General features: G+C 34.5%; 1 protein-coding gene and 1 pseudogene across 3 annotated transcripts; both read left to right on the top strand.

Moving 5' to 3' along the window:
• Positions 1 to 6,186: 6,186 nt before the first annotated feature.
• On the top strand, positions 6,187 to 10,754 carry LOC111298382 (protein SHORT HYPOCOTYL IN WHITE LIGHT 1-like; annotated as a pseudogene). The gene is made up of 4 exons (XR_016328451.1): positions 6,187 to 6,275; positions 8,796 to 8,925; positions 9,075 to 9,140; positions 10,456 to 10,754. The product of XR_016328451.1 is annotated as a protein SHORT HYPOCOTYL IN WHITE LIGHT 1-like (transcript).
• Positions 10,755 to 11,426: 672 nt separating this feature from the next.
• TUA2 (tubulin alpha-2 chain) lies at positions 11,427 to 13,751 on the top strand. Of its 2 annotated transcripts, none has more exons than XM_089745409.1 (4): positions 11,427 to 11,634; positions 12,128 to 12,362; positions 12,443 to 12,812; positions 12,908 to 13,751. In XM_089745409.1, the coding sequence occupies exon 4, from the start codon at positions 13,010 to 13,012 to the stop codon at positions 13,559 to 13,561; it is 552 nt and encodes a 183-aa protein (XP_089601535.1). In that variant the 5' UTR covers positions 11,427 to 11,634; positions 12,128 to 12,362; positions 12,443 to 12,812; positions 12,908 to 13,009; the 3' UTR covers positions 13,562 to 13,751. Both variants share the same exon structure in this region, with proteins under 2 accessions (XP_089601535.1, XP_022745007.2).
• Positions 13,752 to 13,846: the final 95 nt, after the last annotated feature.

The raw sequence follows: 13,846 nt of genomic DNA, 5'->3' as shown, positions 1-13,846 counted from the left end.
CATCCCTTTTATGATCTTTTCCAAACCTTCATTATTGCTCAAACCATGGAATGATTCAGCATGCTTTGCAAGTTTACCAGGCCTAGTGACAATCGATTAATCATAACTTCATGAATTCATACGACTTACTTAGGCTAGAGTTGGTAAGGACTTTTGAGAAGGTATCAAAATAAATTTCTTGAATCTATCCACTGTTTTCATTAGCTCAATAAGCTGTTTTGAATATCGTAACCAAACTCCTCTTGATTTTGTTCTAACACACTAATTCGAGCCTCCAAGTGATCTTTCATATTTTTGGCTTTTCATACCCACAAACAAAAATATTATTTCAAAGGTTTAACACCAACAATGCTTATGCTATTATTCTTGTTGAATGAATGGTACAATTCCTAATTTGCATGTAACATGTTTGTGAATTCTTAAATATGATAATGATACAAAGATATATACAAAAAATAGAATAACCCAAAAATATACAAACTAACTTAATGATGAATGGAATAACTAAATTCTAAAAAGAAAACCAACTTCTTACCTATCCTAAATATCTTTTTTTCTTTTTTTTTATGCTTTTTTTTTCATCTCTTTTTATTTATCCTAACTTTATTTACACTATTATTACCCTTAAACACTAACTGTATCAAGTGCCCTACCTATCCTAATTTGAATAATTTTTATAGAAAAAGAAGAAAAAATGGCATGGCTTTGGACTTCTAAATGATTTTTACAAAAAGTTGACACCACTAATGGCTCCATGAGAACTCTTTTTTTTTTCATTTTTTTTTCAATGACCGACCTAAAATAAATACATCTTAAATAATGCATACAATCAAAGAATATATATAAAAAAATGACTCAAGAATTCAAAACAAATAAGTAAGAAAAATAATATAACAACCATGCAACAAAATAATATAATGTATAATGTCCTAACTTTTGGTAATTTTCTAAAAATGGTACATGGCTCTATCCTAGGCAAGCTTCCTATGGCTCTCAATATGTTGGGTCAGGATTTCTTTATCTAAGGTTTTAGACTATTCCTTACATTATCGTCTATTATAGATTAGTAAGGCTCCTCGATCTTCACCCATTATAAGCTACTAACGAAAAGAATTCAATCTAAGTTAAAGTATTTCATTACCAAATACAGAAGTTATCATCTCACGAGAGCGTAGCTACTTCATTTTCTCCTAAAAGGAATGAGCCCGGGTCTAAAGCTTATGCATGCGAATGGATATACAAAGTGTGTGAAAACGATGTATTAATTAAAATAAATGAATTATGAGAACAAAATCAAAATAATAACTAATATGTAATTTATTCTATTTATTAACTCATATATTTTTTTGAAAAATTAAAATAAAGGGAATTAAACTAAATATTAAATAAAACCAATTAAATCCAACTATTGCTAATAGCGCATAATTAAAATTTTGGCATGACTCTCAATATCCCTAGTGGAGTCGTCAAGTTGTCATAACGATTTTGGGACTGCAAGGCGTAAAGTATTTTAAAATCGAAAAAAATAAAAGGAGTCACCACCAATCTTTTTTTAGGATGTGATTGATCACCCAATAATTTATCTTTTTAATAAAATTATAAAAGTGGATTTAAAGTTTATCAAAAAGAAAAATTTTGATCTACGAAAATCACGTTAGGCTCAGGAGTCGGTTACGCTTGGGGAAGGATTAACACCCTCATAACGCTCAAAATTGGTATCATTTAATTATGCGCTATTTTCAGTGTTAGATGAAATGGTTTCGATTTGATATCTAATAATATAAATTCTTTTTTATTTTATTTTTTATTATTATATTTTAAATTTTATTAAAATTCTTTATTTAGGAGTATCGAGGAAATCTCTAAGTTAAAGAATTATTTTAAAATTCTTCAACATCTATGTAGAATTTTAAAGAAAATACTTTTGACTGATATTTACATGACATCCCTTAAAAATGAAAATAACATCCTTTACAAAAGATAATTATTGGTGACTCTCCAACATCTAGCCAAAGTACCAAAAATTATTTCTTTCGAAGTGTTATTTTTATTTTGTTTTAAAATTGCACATTTTTAAAAGTAAGTAAATTAAATTAAAAAAAATTTTGTACGAAAAAGTAAATGATGGTATTATCAAGCAACAAGTAGAAATTAAAGATAGAGGAATACAAACAAGTGCAAACAATAACAAATAAATACATGTAAGCTAATAGGTGCTATGCATAATGATAAAATGCAAACTTGAAATTGGATTCTTAAATATAATGAGACCACATTGACTCTTCAACATCTAGACAGAGCTTAGGTGTGACCGTTTATATTTAAGATCCCATTTTATTACTACCTTTTTTATTTATTGATTTTAATCCCATGGTTAAAGTGAATTAAAGGCTAGCATGAAAACTTAATGAAATAAAGTTTCTCAAATACCACCGTTTAGGCAGCATTCAAGAACAAATTATTTTGAGATATTCATACATGTCCTTAGGATTTTGGGATAGTCTTGGTTAGAGCTTAGGGTTGAGGTTTTAAAGATTTGGTGACTTTCGGATAATGATTCGGGAATGTGTATCAAATTTGAGATTTTTTGAATTTTGGATTTTAAGGAATTTTTTTTGGTTTAAGGTTTTGGCTTGGGGGATTTTGAGATTTTTGGATTTTAGATTTTGAAGGTTTGAGATTTTGATTTTAGGATTTGGAATTTTAGATTTTAGGATTTGGAATTTTAGATTTTAGGGTTTCAGTTTAGGGTTTCAATTTTTGGGTTTAAAGGTTTTAGGGTTTCAATTTAGGGTTGCGGTCTATGGATTTTAAAATTTTAGGTTTTGATTTTAATTTTTTTTTAATTTTAAAATGCGAACATCTCTAAAAATCTTCAATATCTAGGCAGACTTTCAAAACAAGTTTAATTTTTTTATCATTTTTTAAAAATTAATTAAAAAAATCTCTCTTTTTTTTATGAAAATTTATTATTAAAAAAATCAATTTATTATTATTATTATTATTAAAAATCTTTTTATATAATTCCCCAACATTTAGGAAAATTATATTTTTTTATTCCTTCCAACATCTATGCAGGGAAAACAAAAAAAATATTTTATTCTTGTTGTAATTTTTTTAGATTATTATTATTATTTTTTAAAATATTTTTAATATATATTTTTTAGTTCTTAATTAGTTGTTTTCATTTTATTATTATTAAAAATAATTAAATGTTTATTTTAACAAATTTTAAAAAATTATCATGCATGAATATAAAAAAATTAGAAAATTAAAAAAAAAATTGAACCGGACCGATCAACGTCGGTTCGATCGGTGGTTGGTTTAACTGTTCAACGGTTTAAACTGGTTCACTAACGGTTCATCTGGACCGATTGAAGGTTGGCTGAAATGGGTCGCTAGGTCAGTTTGTGCGAATTTTAAGTCCACGTGTGGATCTTCCTTGGCCTAAAATGACATTGTTTTGGGCTTTAGCTTTTTATATAAAACCCACTTTTTTTAGTTCATTTCAACCTTTCTACTTAAAAAAAAATTTTTAGAGCTCCAAAGAGAGCTTAAGGGGCTCTGTCAGCATTCGATCACAGGCATCCATCGTCGCCGTCGATGGGCCGCCGTCAGTGGTCGAAAAATAAAAAAAACTCCCAAACATTCCCCTCAACGTGATCTTTTTAGATCTGATGTCTGTTTTGCCAGAAACAACCCTGATCGATGTAGATCAGGGTTTGAAGCTTTCGATTTACTCTTCTTATTCAAAAAAAAAAAAGAAAACAAAACTAACGAAATTTTTTTTCTTTTTTTCGCAGGTGGCTTGGTGCTAGGTTTCTCCCTATGGGGAGGACTGTGTTTTATTTTTTTTATGGATTTATTTGTATTCTGGGTACGAATTTTTTTTGATGTGTTTTGGTTTCTTATGTGATTTTTTTTATAAAGACTGGGATTTTTGGGTGCGGTACTTGGGTTTCTGAATGTGGGAGAGATAAAATTTTTAGGTGTGGGAGCTGAGGTGCTTTTGGGTGTGTGAGCTGAAAAGAGGCTAGGTTGTAAATGGGGTGCGTAGAGGCTGGGACTTTGAGGGTTGGGGGTATGTAAGGAACTTTGGGCAAGCTGACTGGTGGTAGAGATCTGGCGTTAAGGAGAGAGCTGAGGTTTAAAGGGGCTGGGTGACTAGGAGATGGGTGGAGTAGGTGGTGGTTAGTAAGGGTTCTGGCAATGCATGGTATGGTCGAGACAAGGGTATGGTGATAGTAGTGGGGTTGGTGGCCAATGGTGCCATGCAAGGCACCAATGCCACCCCAATCTTCTGTTTTTTGCTGTTTCTATTTTTTGTTGTTTTTATTTTTAAAAAAATTATTTTAATTATTATATTTCTATAATAATAGCAAAAATATTAATAAATAAAACTTGAAAACAAAAATTAATCTAGTAGACCCAAAAAAATTCAATGTCTACATATATAAAAAAATACGATCTTGTGCTTTAAAAAGTTAAAACTTTAAAAATAAATGATCGAGGTGGTAACTTAGTCCCGACCTGAGAAGGACTATATGTAATCAAAAAGATCATCCATGATACGACTTACAAGTTACAAGATATGAATGGCAACATCATCATCGTAATAATATGGAATATGAATAACTTAAAATTCTATTACCAGTAGCTTAAATTAAACTGAGCTCACACTTGTACAAAATACTTGAATATAGAAATCAAATTACACTAATTCGATGACGCTTACACTTACACTGAGCTCATACCCCAATCGATCTAACAAAATTTGACCTGGAACTTATATTCTCAAGTTAATTAATTTGAGATATTCCTAAACGACTAGGTAAATCTTTAGCCTACTTAATCAGGCTTGATCAAATTAACTTTAGTCAAATCAAACAATGAACTTAAACTTGTTACCATAAATCTATAGAACTCGAGTTACGATGATTAATTGAGCTTAAACTACTACGAATAAAGAAAAATTAATAATAGAACTGAACTGAAACTTAAACAAAATGAAAAAAAATATGTATTTTTTGTTGGTATGATCGATAAAAAAAATGTTAGCTAAAGGGTTGTCAGCAAAAGATTCCTATTTGAAGTCACTACAAAAATCAACCTCATACATCGGCATTTACAAAATAAAAAACTTTACAAAAAACTAAAAAAAAAAATTATATGTCAGCAACATTAGTAGTAGCTGCAGTAGTAGTAGCACCTTCATTAGCAAAAGCAACAACAACGACCTTAATCTCCTCAGCCTCATCTATCTTAGGCTTAGTCACTGATCTATCTCGAGTTCAATATCCATGACCACATTATCATTTTTTTCCTCTTTTTTGGGTTTTCATGGAGGATGATTCGATCTAATATTATTGATATCAATATTAAAGAGATTGAGGTTGGTAAATTTGAATTATACTACATCCTTGGCTAGATCAAAAGCACCCAGCATGTTGACCTTGGATAACTCCATTTGAAGTTGGAGGAATTCGCTAAAAGCCTTGAAGTCCTCAACAGTTTTTTTTTTTAAATCTTTTTTTCCCTCTTCCTAGCCTTCAACTCAAACCTTAGCCTTACTATCTCAACCTATGCAGATTAAGCTTGAGCTCAGCCTATTTCTTCATAGAATCGGTTGAGGCTTTCTCAATTAGGACAACCTCTAACTTTGCTGTCAACTTGTCATTCCTCTTTCTTTACTCAGCCTCTTTTTTATAGGACACACTGAGGCTACACTTGATGTTGCCCAAAACATTCAAGCTCTTTTTATGCTCTTCAGTCAAGATAGCCACATTTTTCTCAACCTTGAATAGATAGACTATAGCAAGATAGGCGTAATGGAGGGCTTGGCTAGCGTTATCCAATGGTTAAGGTGGAAACTTCTATTGGATTGCATAAAATGAACTCAGGCTCAGTAAAATGAAGAATAATTAAAAAGCCAAGCTATAGTCAAGTAATACCTACTAAGGGGAGGGACCATGACTTTACAGAACCTCATCACCATGTTAAGGTTCTCGGTTGGATCGTCAGTAGGAGTATACTCCAACCTTGTGCAAATTTTTTTCGAGTTGGTCCTTAACACCTTTATTTTAAGATTCTTCAAAGTGGAAGAAGAGATCTCGACCTTTAATTTTTTTTACAAGAAGAGGTGCTACAGAGAGCTCTCGATGAGCTATAAATTTTATTTTCCAAACTATGGTGGAGTGCGAGGTTGATGACCTTGTCCCCTTAACGAGAGAGGGCCTTGAGCTGAATTTTTTTACTCTGGGTCCTTTTGGGCCTAGGTGCATGTTGAAATAGGGAGAAGTAGAAGTCTTCATTGATAAACATCTTTGCAAAATCAAGTTCATAGTTAGATAAAAATCAAATTTAAATAAAATCATATGAGGTTACCTTACACCTATCCTAGTACTTCATCTCATTTATTATTTTAGGGGAGGCAGTCGTATGCATCAATGAAGAGCTCTTCTTACTGGTATACTAAATTATTTTATCTTGATCTAATAGATCTAAGAAGAATAGAGCTATTGGTGCATCCATAAAAATGTTAGGCCTATTTATTATCTCTCATACCTTAACTTCAATAATGACCCTACCTCGGTCTCACCATCTTTATTTATTTTTTACTTTTGAAGGTAAAAGAAGAGCAACTTCTAATTTTTTATAGAGCTCAAGCAATCAACGAATAATTTTTTTATTGGGTCAAGTTGTTATGAAATACCACCTATTATCGTTGTAGTACTTTTTGATGAAAAAAATTCTCTAAATAAAAGAAAAGTGGGAAAAATATCTAGATATTGACAAAGAATGATAAAGCTTACTATGTACTATATAGAGTTAAGAGTGAGCTAATTGATAGTTAAATTATAAAAATTAAAAATTAAAACAAACAAATAATGAAGTGGAAACCTCAGACCATCCACGAATGAATCTTAATATACATAGAACCAATATGGCTACAGTTTATCAGTGACTCGATCTGAGAAGTTTAACATTAAGATGTTATACCTCTCTCTAGGAAAAAAAGTCATCTTCAGAATGTGAATGTGATGAGCTAAACATATGTTAAGATAGTCTTCAGGATTAGCCCTACTCTTTAGTTCTCTCATCATATTCTTAAAGATTATACCGATGTCACAAGGAGTATATACGAAGCCTCAACCAACTTATTTTGCTCTGTAAGATTCCTTTCCTTGCCATCACTTTCTTTAGTCGAGGTACTCTATTCCCCTTATTCTTTATCGTCAAAATTTTCACTGTCAGAAGACCTAACTCATAAGCAGGAGTAGGATTCCAAAAGTGAACTATGGCTGAGAACAACATGACTTTAGGAGAAGAAGAATAAGGTGAAAACCTTTCAAGAGAAGAAGTAATCTCAATAAAAACTGATCGAGGAGAAATAAAACTGATAATAGGAGCATCTATAGGTGAAAAAACAAAAGTAAAAGAAAACTAATGAAACTGAACCCCAAAAGGAAAAATAACTGAAGATGAATAAAGGTTAGCCATAGAAGACAGATCGACCTAAGAGATGGGAAAAAGAGGTGGATTTTGTAGGTCAAAATCTATCTAAGTGCACAGTTCCTCTATGCTCAGGACCTGTTCTCTTTTTGCCTGATGTATTATCATCGTTTCATTATTGTTCTTCTTTAGACATCAGGTTAAAACAAAAGGCTATCTTCTGACAATCATGATCTTCGATGACTGACGAAATTAAGTCATCGTTGTCCTGCTTGAGCTAACCCCCTAGGTTCTACCTTGAAACTCCTAACCTCCTTAGAACTAAAACTAGAAGACATAATTGAAAGTATGTATCAAAGAAAACGGAGAAAACAGGTGATAAGAAAAACAACTCTAAGGCTAAAAATTTTAGATCAAACAAATAGCAAAGAAAATAAAATAGTAGAAAATGAAAGCCTCAATGACCTTTTATATAGCCTCTCCCTAGGTTAGATGAATGGTACAAACTACGCCATGTGTCAAAATGAAGATGAAAAGATGTCTTTTTGTCTTTCTTTTTAAATTTTCTTTCTCAAACTATCTTTATCCTCATTTCATACCATCGACTGGCCAAATCGGATAGACCCAAAATCAGAGTAGCCAGACCAGATGTCAGATTCGTCATCAGAGTTTAAAATAGAGACTCAAATCCAAACTCTTGAAACAAAACACAAAGTCTCACATCAACAGATGAACTCTAACACTAATCTTAAATCACCTTGAATAATTGACACCTCGACGACCTTCAAGTCAGTTATGCACTCACCCAAGATATATGAGCAAGATTAGACCCCCACAAGGTCAAACCACGACTTAACGCTAATTGTTTCCCAATGTTTACCTCTATTGTGACGTCGGCTACAAAGAATCAAATTTCACGTCATCCTCTTTTGCTTATCTGGCTTGCACGGAGTGTATCGATCGCACACCCAACAATATGATATTCAAACTGGTTGAAGAGGGACAAAATGTTAGGGACATTTAATGGTTAAAAGGATATAATGATATGTTTTCTAATTAGAAGCCTTCAGCAGATAGCTAAGGGTAATTTCAACATTTGTGCTGACCAGATATATTCAGTGCCATATTAGTTCGGTCATGTCTTTGTTGTCCTTTGATGGTCTCTTATCTCTCACCTATAAATACAAATGTCTAGACATCATTAAGGCAAGCTTAATCTACTTTTAATTCTTCTTACTGGTCTCCTACCGACCTCACTTATTATGACTTACATATTAAAAAACAAATGTAGAGAAGATTCTCTGTCTTTGTCTCTAACCGTTTTTCTATTTTATCTTTTCAAGAATACCCTATATTAGAGTTTGGAGTTTGGATTGTTTAGTTAGATTTGTTTTAAACGTATTCAGAAAGAAACCTAAACGAGCAAGGAAAGCCGTACGAGCTGTTTTGCCTGTCTCCATCTCTACTGAACTGGTACCCTTCAATTTACATATTCTCTTTTTTTTTTCTTTTATTTCTAATAAATTTAGTATGTCATTTTGAATTTTCCACGCATAATTATGATTAAAATTATTCTGCAGGGATCTCTAGTTGAATTCATCAATTGTTTTGTGTTAATGTAGGTGGAATTCTCTGTTAATGGAGTCCTGATATTGGCATTTTTCTGGGTTTTAAAGGCATTTCTTGAGGTAATTCATCATTTAATCCTCTTTTGTTCACCAATTTTGTTATTTTTATCTAGTTTTATACAAGAAGAGTGTTTTGAGAAGCATGTAGCAATGTCATCGTCTCTCTAATTCATTTCCAATCAATTTTGAAAATTCCTTGTTCGCATTCAAATGTCAGTTCATAGCTAAGTTGATCTTCATTTCAATAGTTTCTTAACTATCTGTGCAAATATGGTGTACTCGTCCATAGCACAATATCTCTAACAAGACTAGAGGGGTTCAAATGTGAATCTATAATAAGGTAAAAGGAAAATATTCATTTTAAGAGGGATAAGTCTGAGTTGGCCAATGTTAGGGAAAACTAATTATAACTAGAAGGAGGTGAATAGCTCAATGGACTGAAACGAAATACTGTGCAGGTGATGTTTTAGAATAAACATTGGTTGGTGAAAAACTTTTCTGTTTGGGCTGGAAATTCAATGTTCTTGCCCAAATTTTGGTGTCTAACCTTTTTGTAGCTAATATTCTTCCAGTATCTCCCTTCTATTCTGGGTTGGTCTGGTTACTGGTGCTGTTGACCTAAAATTGGTCGGGATTTTGGGTCTTTTTGGTTGTGTACAGAAGGACGTATTGTGAACGAATTGGCAATATTCATTGAGAAAATTTAAATACCGAGTGGGATACGGAGGGAGGGTACGGCTCTATGACAGCTTTGAGGTAATTTTAGTATCCAAGAGTCAAGACTAAGAAAGGACCTTTATGTATGGAATTGTGATCTTGGCCAGAATGCCTCATAGTAGGAATTTTCTTTTCCTTTCAATTAATAAAGTAAAGCCAGTTAGACACCGAAGTGTTGCACCACGTGTTGCTGTAGGAGGACTATTGCTAGTTAATAACCTTATGCAGAGCACTCTGTCTTGGAGGGGAAGTCAAGTCCTTGTCAATTGTGGTTATTTTACTTGAAGTTGAATTAATTGAGCATGGATAGAAGTCTTCTTGAAATGTTATTCACTTGGAATATGCTTTTGAAAACTTATCAAGACAAGCTTTTAGGTCTTGCCTCTGTCGCATGCAGTTATTTAATAATTAAACCAAGTAAATGTGCTTATGCTTCCATTAACCTTTTCAAATATACAAGTATAGGTATGTCTTTGTTAACTTTTTGAAGATTGTGCTTCTAGAGCTTGAGATTTGGTTACTAACTTTATACATTTGAGAGCTTATTTACTTGTTCAACATAAAGATTTTGTATTTTTAAAGCTTGATAGTTTTACAAACTGATTCTTTCTTTTATTCTGCCACTCATTTTCTTTCAACATGTTTTGATTGATTATAGGTGGTTTGCACTCTTGGAAGTGTTGTGTTTGTAAGCTTCATTCTCATACATGGGATATGGACTTGGTGTAAAGTACATGCAAGAACGCCGTGAACCAAAGATCAATGAACATAGGTTGATGACCAGAGGACATGGACTGGTGCACAGCCTGCCACTTGATTTCCAACTTTTAAGAGAGGAAAAGTGGGAGAAACTGTCTCAAATCCAATTTACACACAATAACTGCATTCTTAAAGAAACACCTGCAGCCAGGGATGCTGAGAAGATGGCCACTGAATGGTTGTCTTTCAGAAAACAATTTTATTTGATTTCACATCAAGTAATAAACATGAATAGCTAGGATGTCTGGGCGTAGTTAGTTTCATGCAAGCTGTGAGATTGCTAGATTGTTGCCATGGGAAGATGGCCAAATATAACAAGCAACAAAAAAAAAAGAAGCTTTATTCATGTGTATGGATCAACGCAACTCCTTATTCATTGTTCATATGGTAGACAAGCAATAAGGTATGAATTCTTCATGATACCTTAGCCATGTATTTGATAATAATATCATGAAATAGGACAGTCAAGTCAGTATGAGGATATGCGGCGATTTCGGCATGTTTGAGAAAATTTGTAATTGATCGACCACAAATGCATTTCCTCAACAGCTAATGTTAGCATGGACTGCACCAACAATCAGGTTGCCATTGTTTTAGCTCTAAAACTGGAAAATTCTACCAATGAATCCAACTCGGTGCACGTTGCAAGTTGCAACCGCCCGATTCTATCCAGCCAGGCCCCGGGCGGCGAAGTTTTAAAACTTGAAATAACTGGAAAAGCCAGCTCACCGTGGTTAAAGCGGTAGTTAGTAAAGGTCCAATCAGATTCTGCCACATCAACATTTTAACCACAGCACCACCCTCAAAAATCTGCAATTATCTCCCACTACCCAAATATAAATATCCCTATCCAGCCTCTCTTTCAGATCCACCCCATTTCAGTTGTTATCAGAAGGTGTCTTGATAAACGCCTTCGATTTAGTTTCCTTGTTTCACTTGCGCTTTCTTTTTCTGTGCTTTGTGTTCGAAATTTACATAGGCGAAAATGAGAGAGTGCATTTCGATCCACATTGGTCAGGCCGGCATTCAGGTCGGAAACGCCTGCTGGGAGCTTTACTGCCTTGAGCACGGGATCCAGGTATCGCTCTCTCTACCTTTTAGATTTTGTCTTCGTTGCCTTCTATTTTGATTCAGATCCTCATTTGAAGCTTCTCGATGTAAATGTATGTTGCTTCATTTCATTCAGATCTGTGTTTTACCTTTTCAGTCTTATAATCTGTCTGTTTTTATCTATATGTGCCTATGATCTGCTTAGATCCATTGCATTTTTTTAAAGTATTTGTTAGATTTTCTGTTAGATCTGAGTTTTTTGGTTTCCAATTTTTATGTTTGGTTTTTTCATCTATTAGGCTTTGTATTCTATCAGATCTGGTTACACTTTGTTTGAATCTTTAAAATATCGGTGATTTTTCCTTCAGATCTGAGTTTTTTTTTTTTTTTTGATAATGTAAAGCATTTTGAGTGTTATTTCTCTTTTAGATCCATGGGACGCTTTATTCGTCTGTTGCTATTTAGCTTTGAAATCTAAGGTTTGGTCATTAGATAACGAGCAGTTGTGCTTCTGTTGACAGCCCGATGGCCAGATGCCAAGTGACAAGACTGTCGGAGGAGGTGATGATGCTTTTAACACCTTTTTCAGTGAAACTGGTGCTGGGAAGCACGTCCCTCGTGCTGTCTTTGTGGATCTTGAGCCCACTGTTATTGATGAGGTGAGGACTGGTGCTTACCGCCAGCTCTTCCACCCAGAACAACTCATCAGCGGCAAGGAAGATGCTGCCAACAACTTTGCCCGTGGCCACTACACCAGTACATTCTTTTAACCTTATTTGCCTATGATTCGTTCATTTCTTCACTGGAACTAATAATTGGTTATGTACTTGTTTCAGTTGGCAAGGAGATTGTTGACCTGTGCTTGGACCGCATCAGGAAGCTTGCTGATAACTGCACTGGTCTTCAAGGGTTCCTTGTTTTCAACGCTGTTGGTGGAGGCACTGGATCTGGTCTTGGTTCTCTTCTTTTGGAGCGATTGTCTGTTGATTATGGCAAGAAATCCAAGTTGGGTTTCACCGTCTACCCATCTCCCAGGTCTCCACTTCTGTTGTTGAACCCTACAACAGTGTTCTCTCAACTCACTCACTTTTGGAGCACACTGATGTTGCTGTTCTCCTTGACAATGAGGCTATCTATGACATTTGCAGGCGCTCTCTTGACATTGAGCGACCCACCTACACCAATCTTAACCGCCTTGTCTCTCAGGTATCATAAAATTCCAACCTCTTACTGTGCTTGTGTGGTTATTTTGTTAATGGCTTGTGCTGATATATTTCTTATGTGTGGTTATTTTGATTCAGGTGATTTCTTCCTTGACTGCCTCACTTAGGTTTGATGGTGCCTTGAACGTGGATGTGACTGAATTCCAGACCAACTTGGTCCCCTATCCAAGAATCCACTTCATGCTTTCTTCATATGCTCCAGTCATCTCTGCTGAGAAAGCTTACCATGAACAGCTCTCAGTTGCTGAAATTACCAACAGTGCCTTTGAGCCCTCATCTATGATGGCCAAGTGTGATCCTCGCCATGGCAAGTACATGGCTTGCTGTTTGATGTACCGTGGTGATGTTGTGCCTAAGGATGTTAATGCTGCAGTTGCTACCATCAAGACCAAGCGCACCATTCAGTTTGTTGATTGGTGCCCAACTGGATTCAAGTGTGGTATTAACTACCAGCCACCCACTGTAGTTCCTGGAGGTGACCTTGCTAAGGTCCAGAGGGCTGTTTGCATGATTTCCAACTCCACCGGTGTTGCTGAGGTGTTCTCTCGCATTGACCACAAGTTTGATCTTATGTATGCAAAGCGTGCCTTTGTTCACTGGTATGTGGGTGAGGGTATGGAAGAAGGAGAATTCTCAGAGGCTCGTGAGGATCTGGCTGCACTGGAGAAGGATTATGAAGAAGTTGGTGCTGAGTCAGCTGAGGGTGATGAGGAGGGTGAAGATGAGTACTAAGTACGTGCAAGTGTGAGGGGGTTTGCATTTTGTGAGTCAGTGATTTGTTGGATTTTATCATATGTTGCATCTGTATTCTGTATTTTGTAAGCTTCCATTCTTTGAAGCTTGTTGAGGACTTGATATGGTATTCTATGCTTATTGTTTAGTCTGTCGTGTTTGTATTGAAACTGGAAATTTGGTTGTGCTTCTTGGAGTCTTATTCTATTTTCTGTTTAAAATGTTAGCACGATAAGAGACTTCTAAATGCCAAGCAAATATTGTGGGCTAACAAAAATGAATTCA

Source organism: Durio zibethinus, chromosome 16 (assembly GCF_047325235.1).
Source record: "Durio zibethinus cultivar Kanyao isolate XHJ-2024 chromosome 16, ASM4732523v1, whole genome shotgun sequence".
Taxonomy (NCBI): Eukaryota; Viridiplantae; Streptophyta; class Magnoliopsida; order Malvales; family Malvaceae; genus Durio; species Durio zibethinus.
Note: the sequence above shows the minus strand (reverse complement) of the source record. Positions and strands in the feature narration are given on the sequence as shown.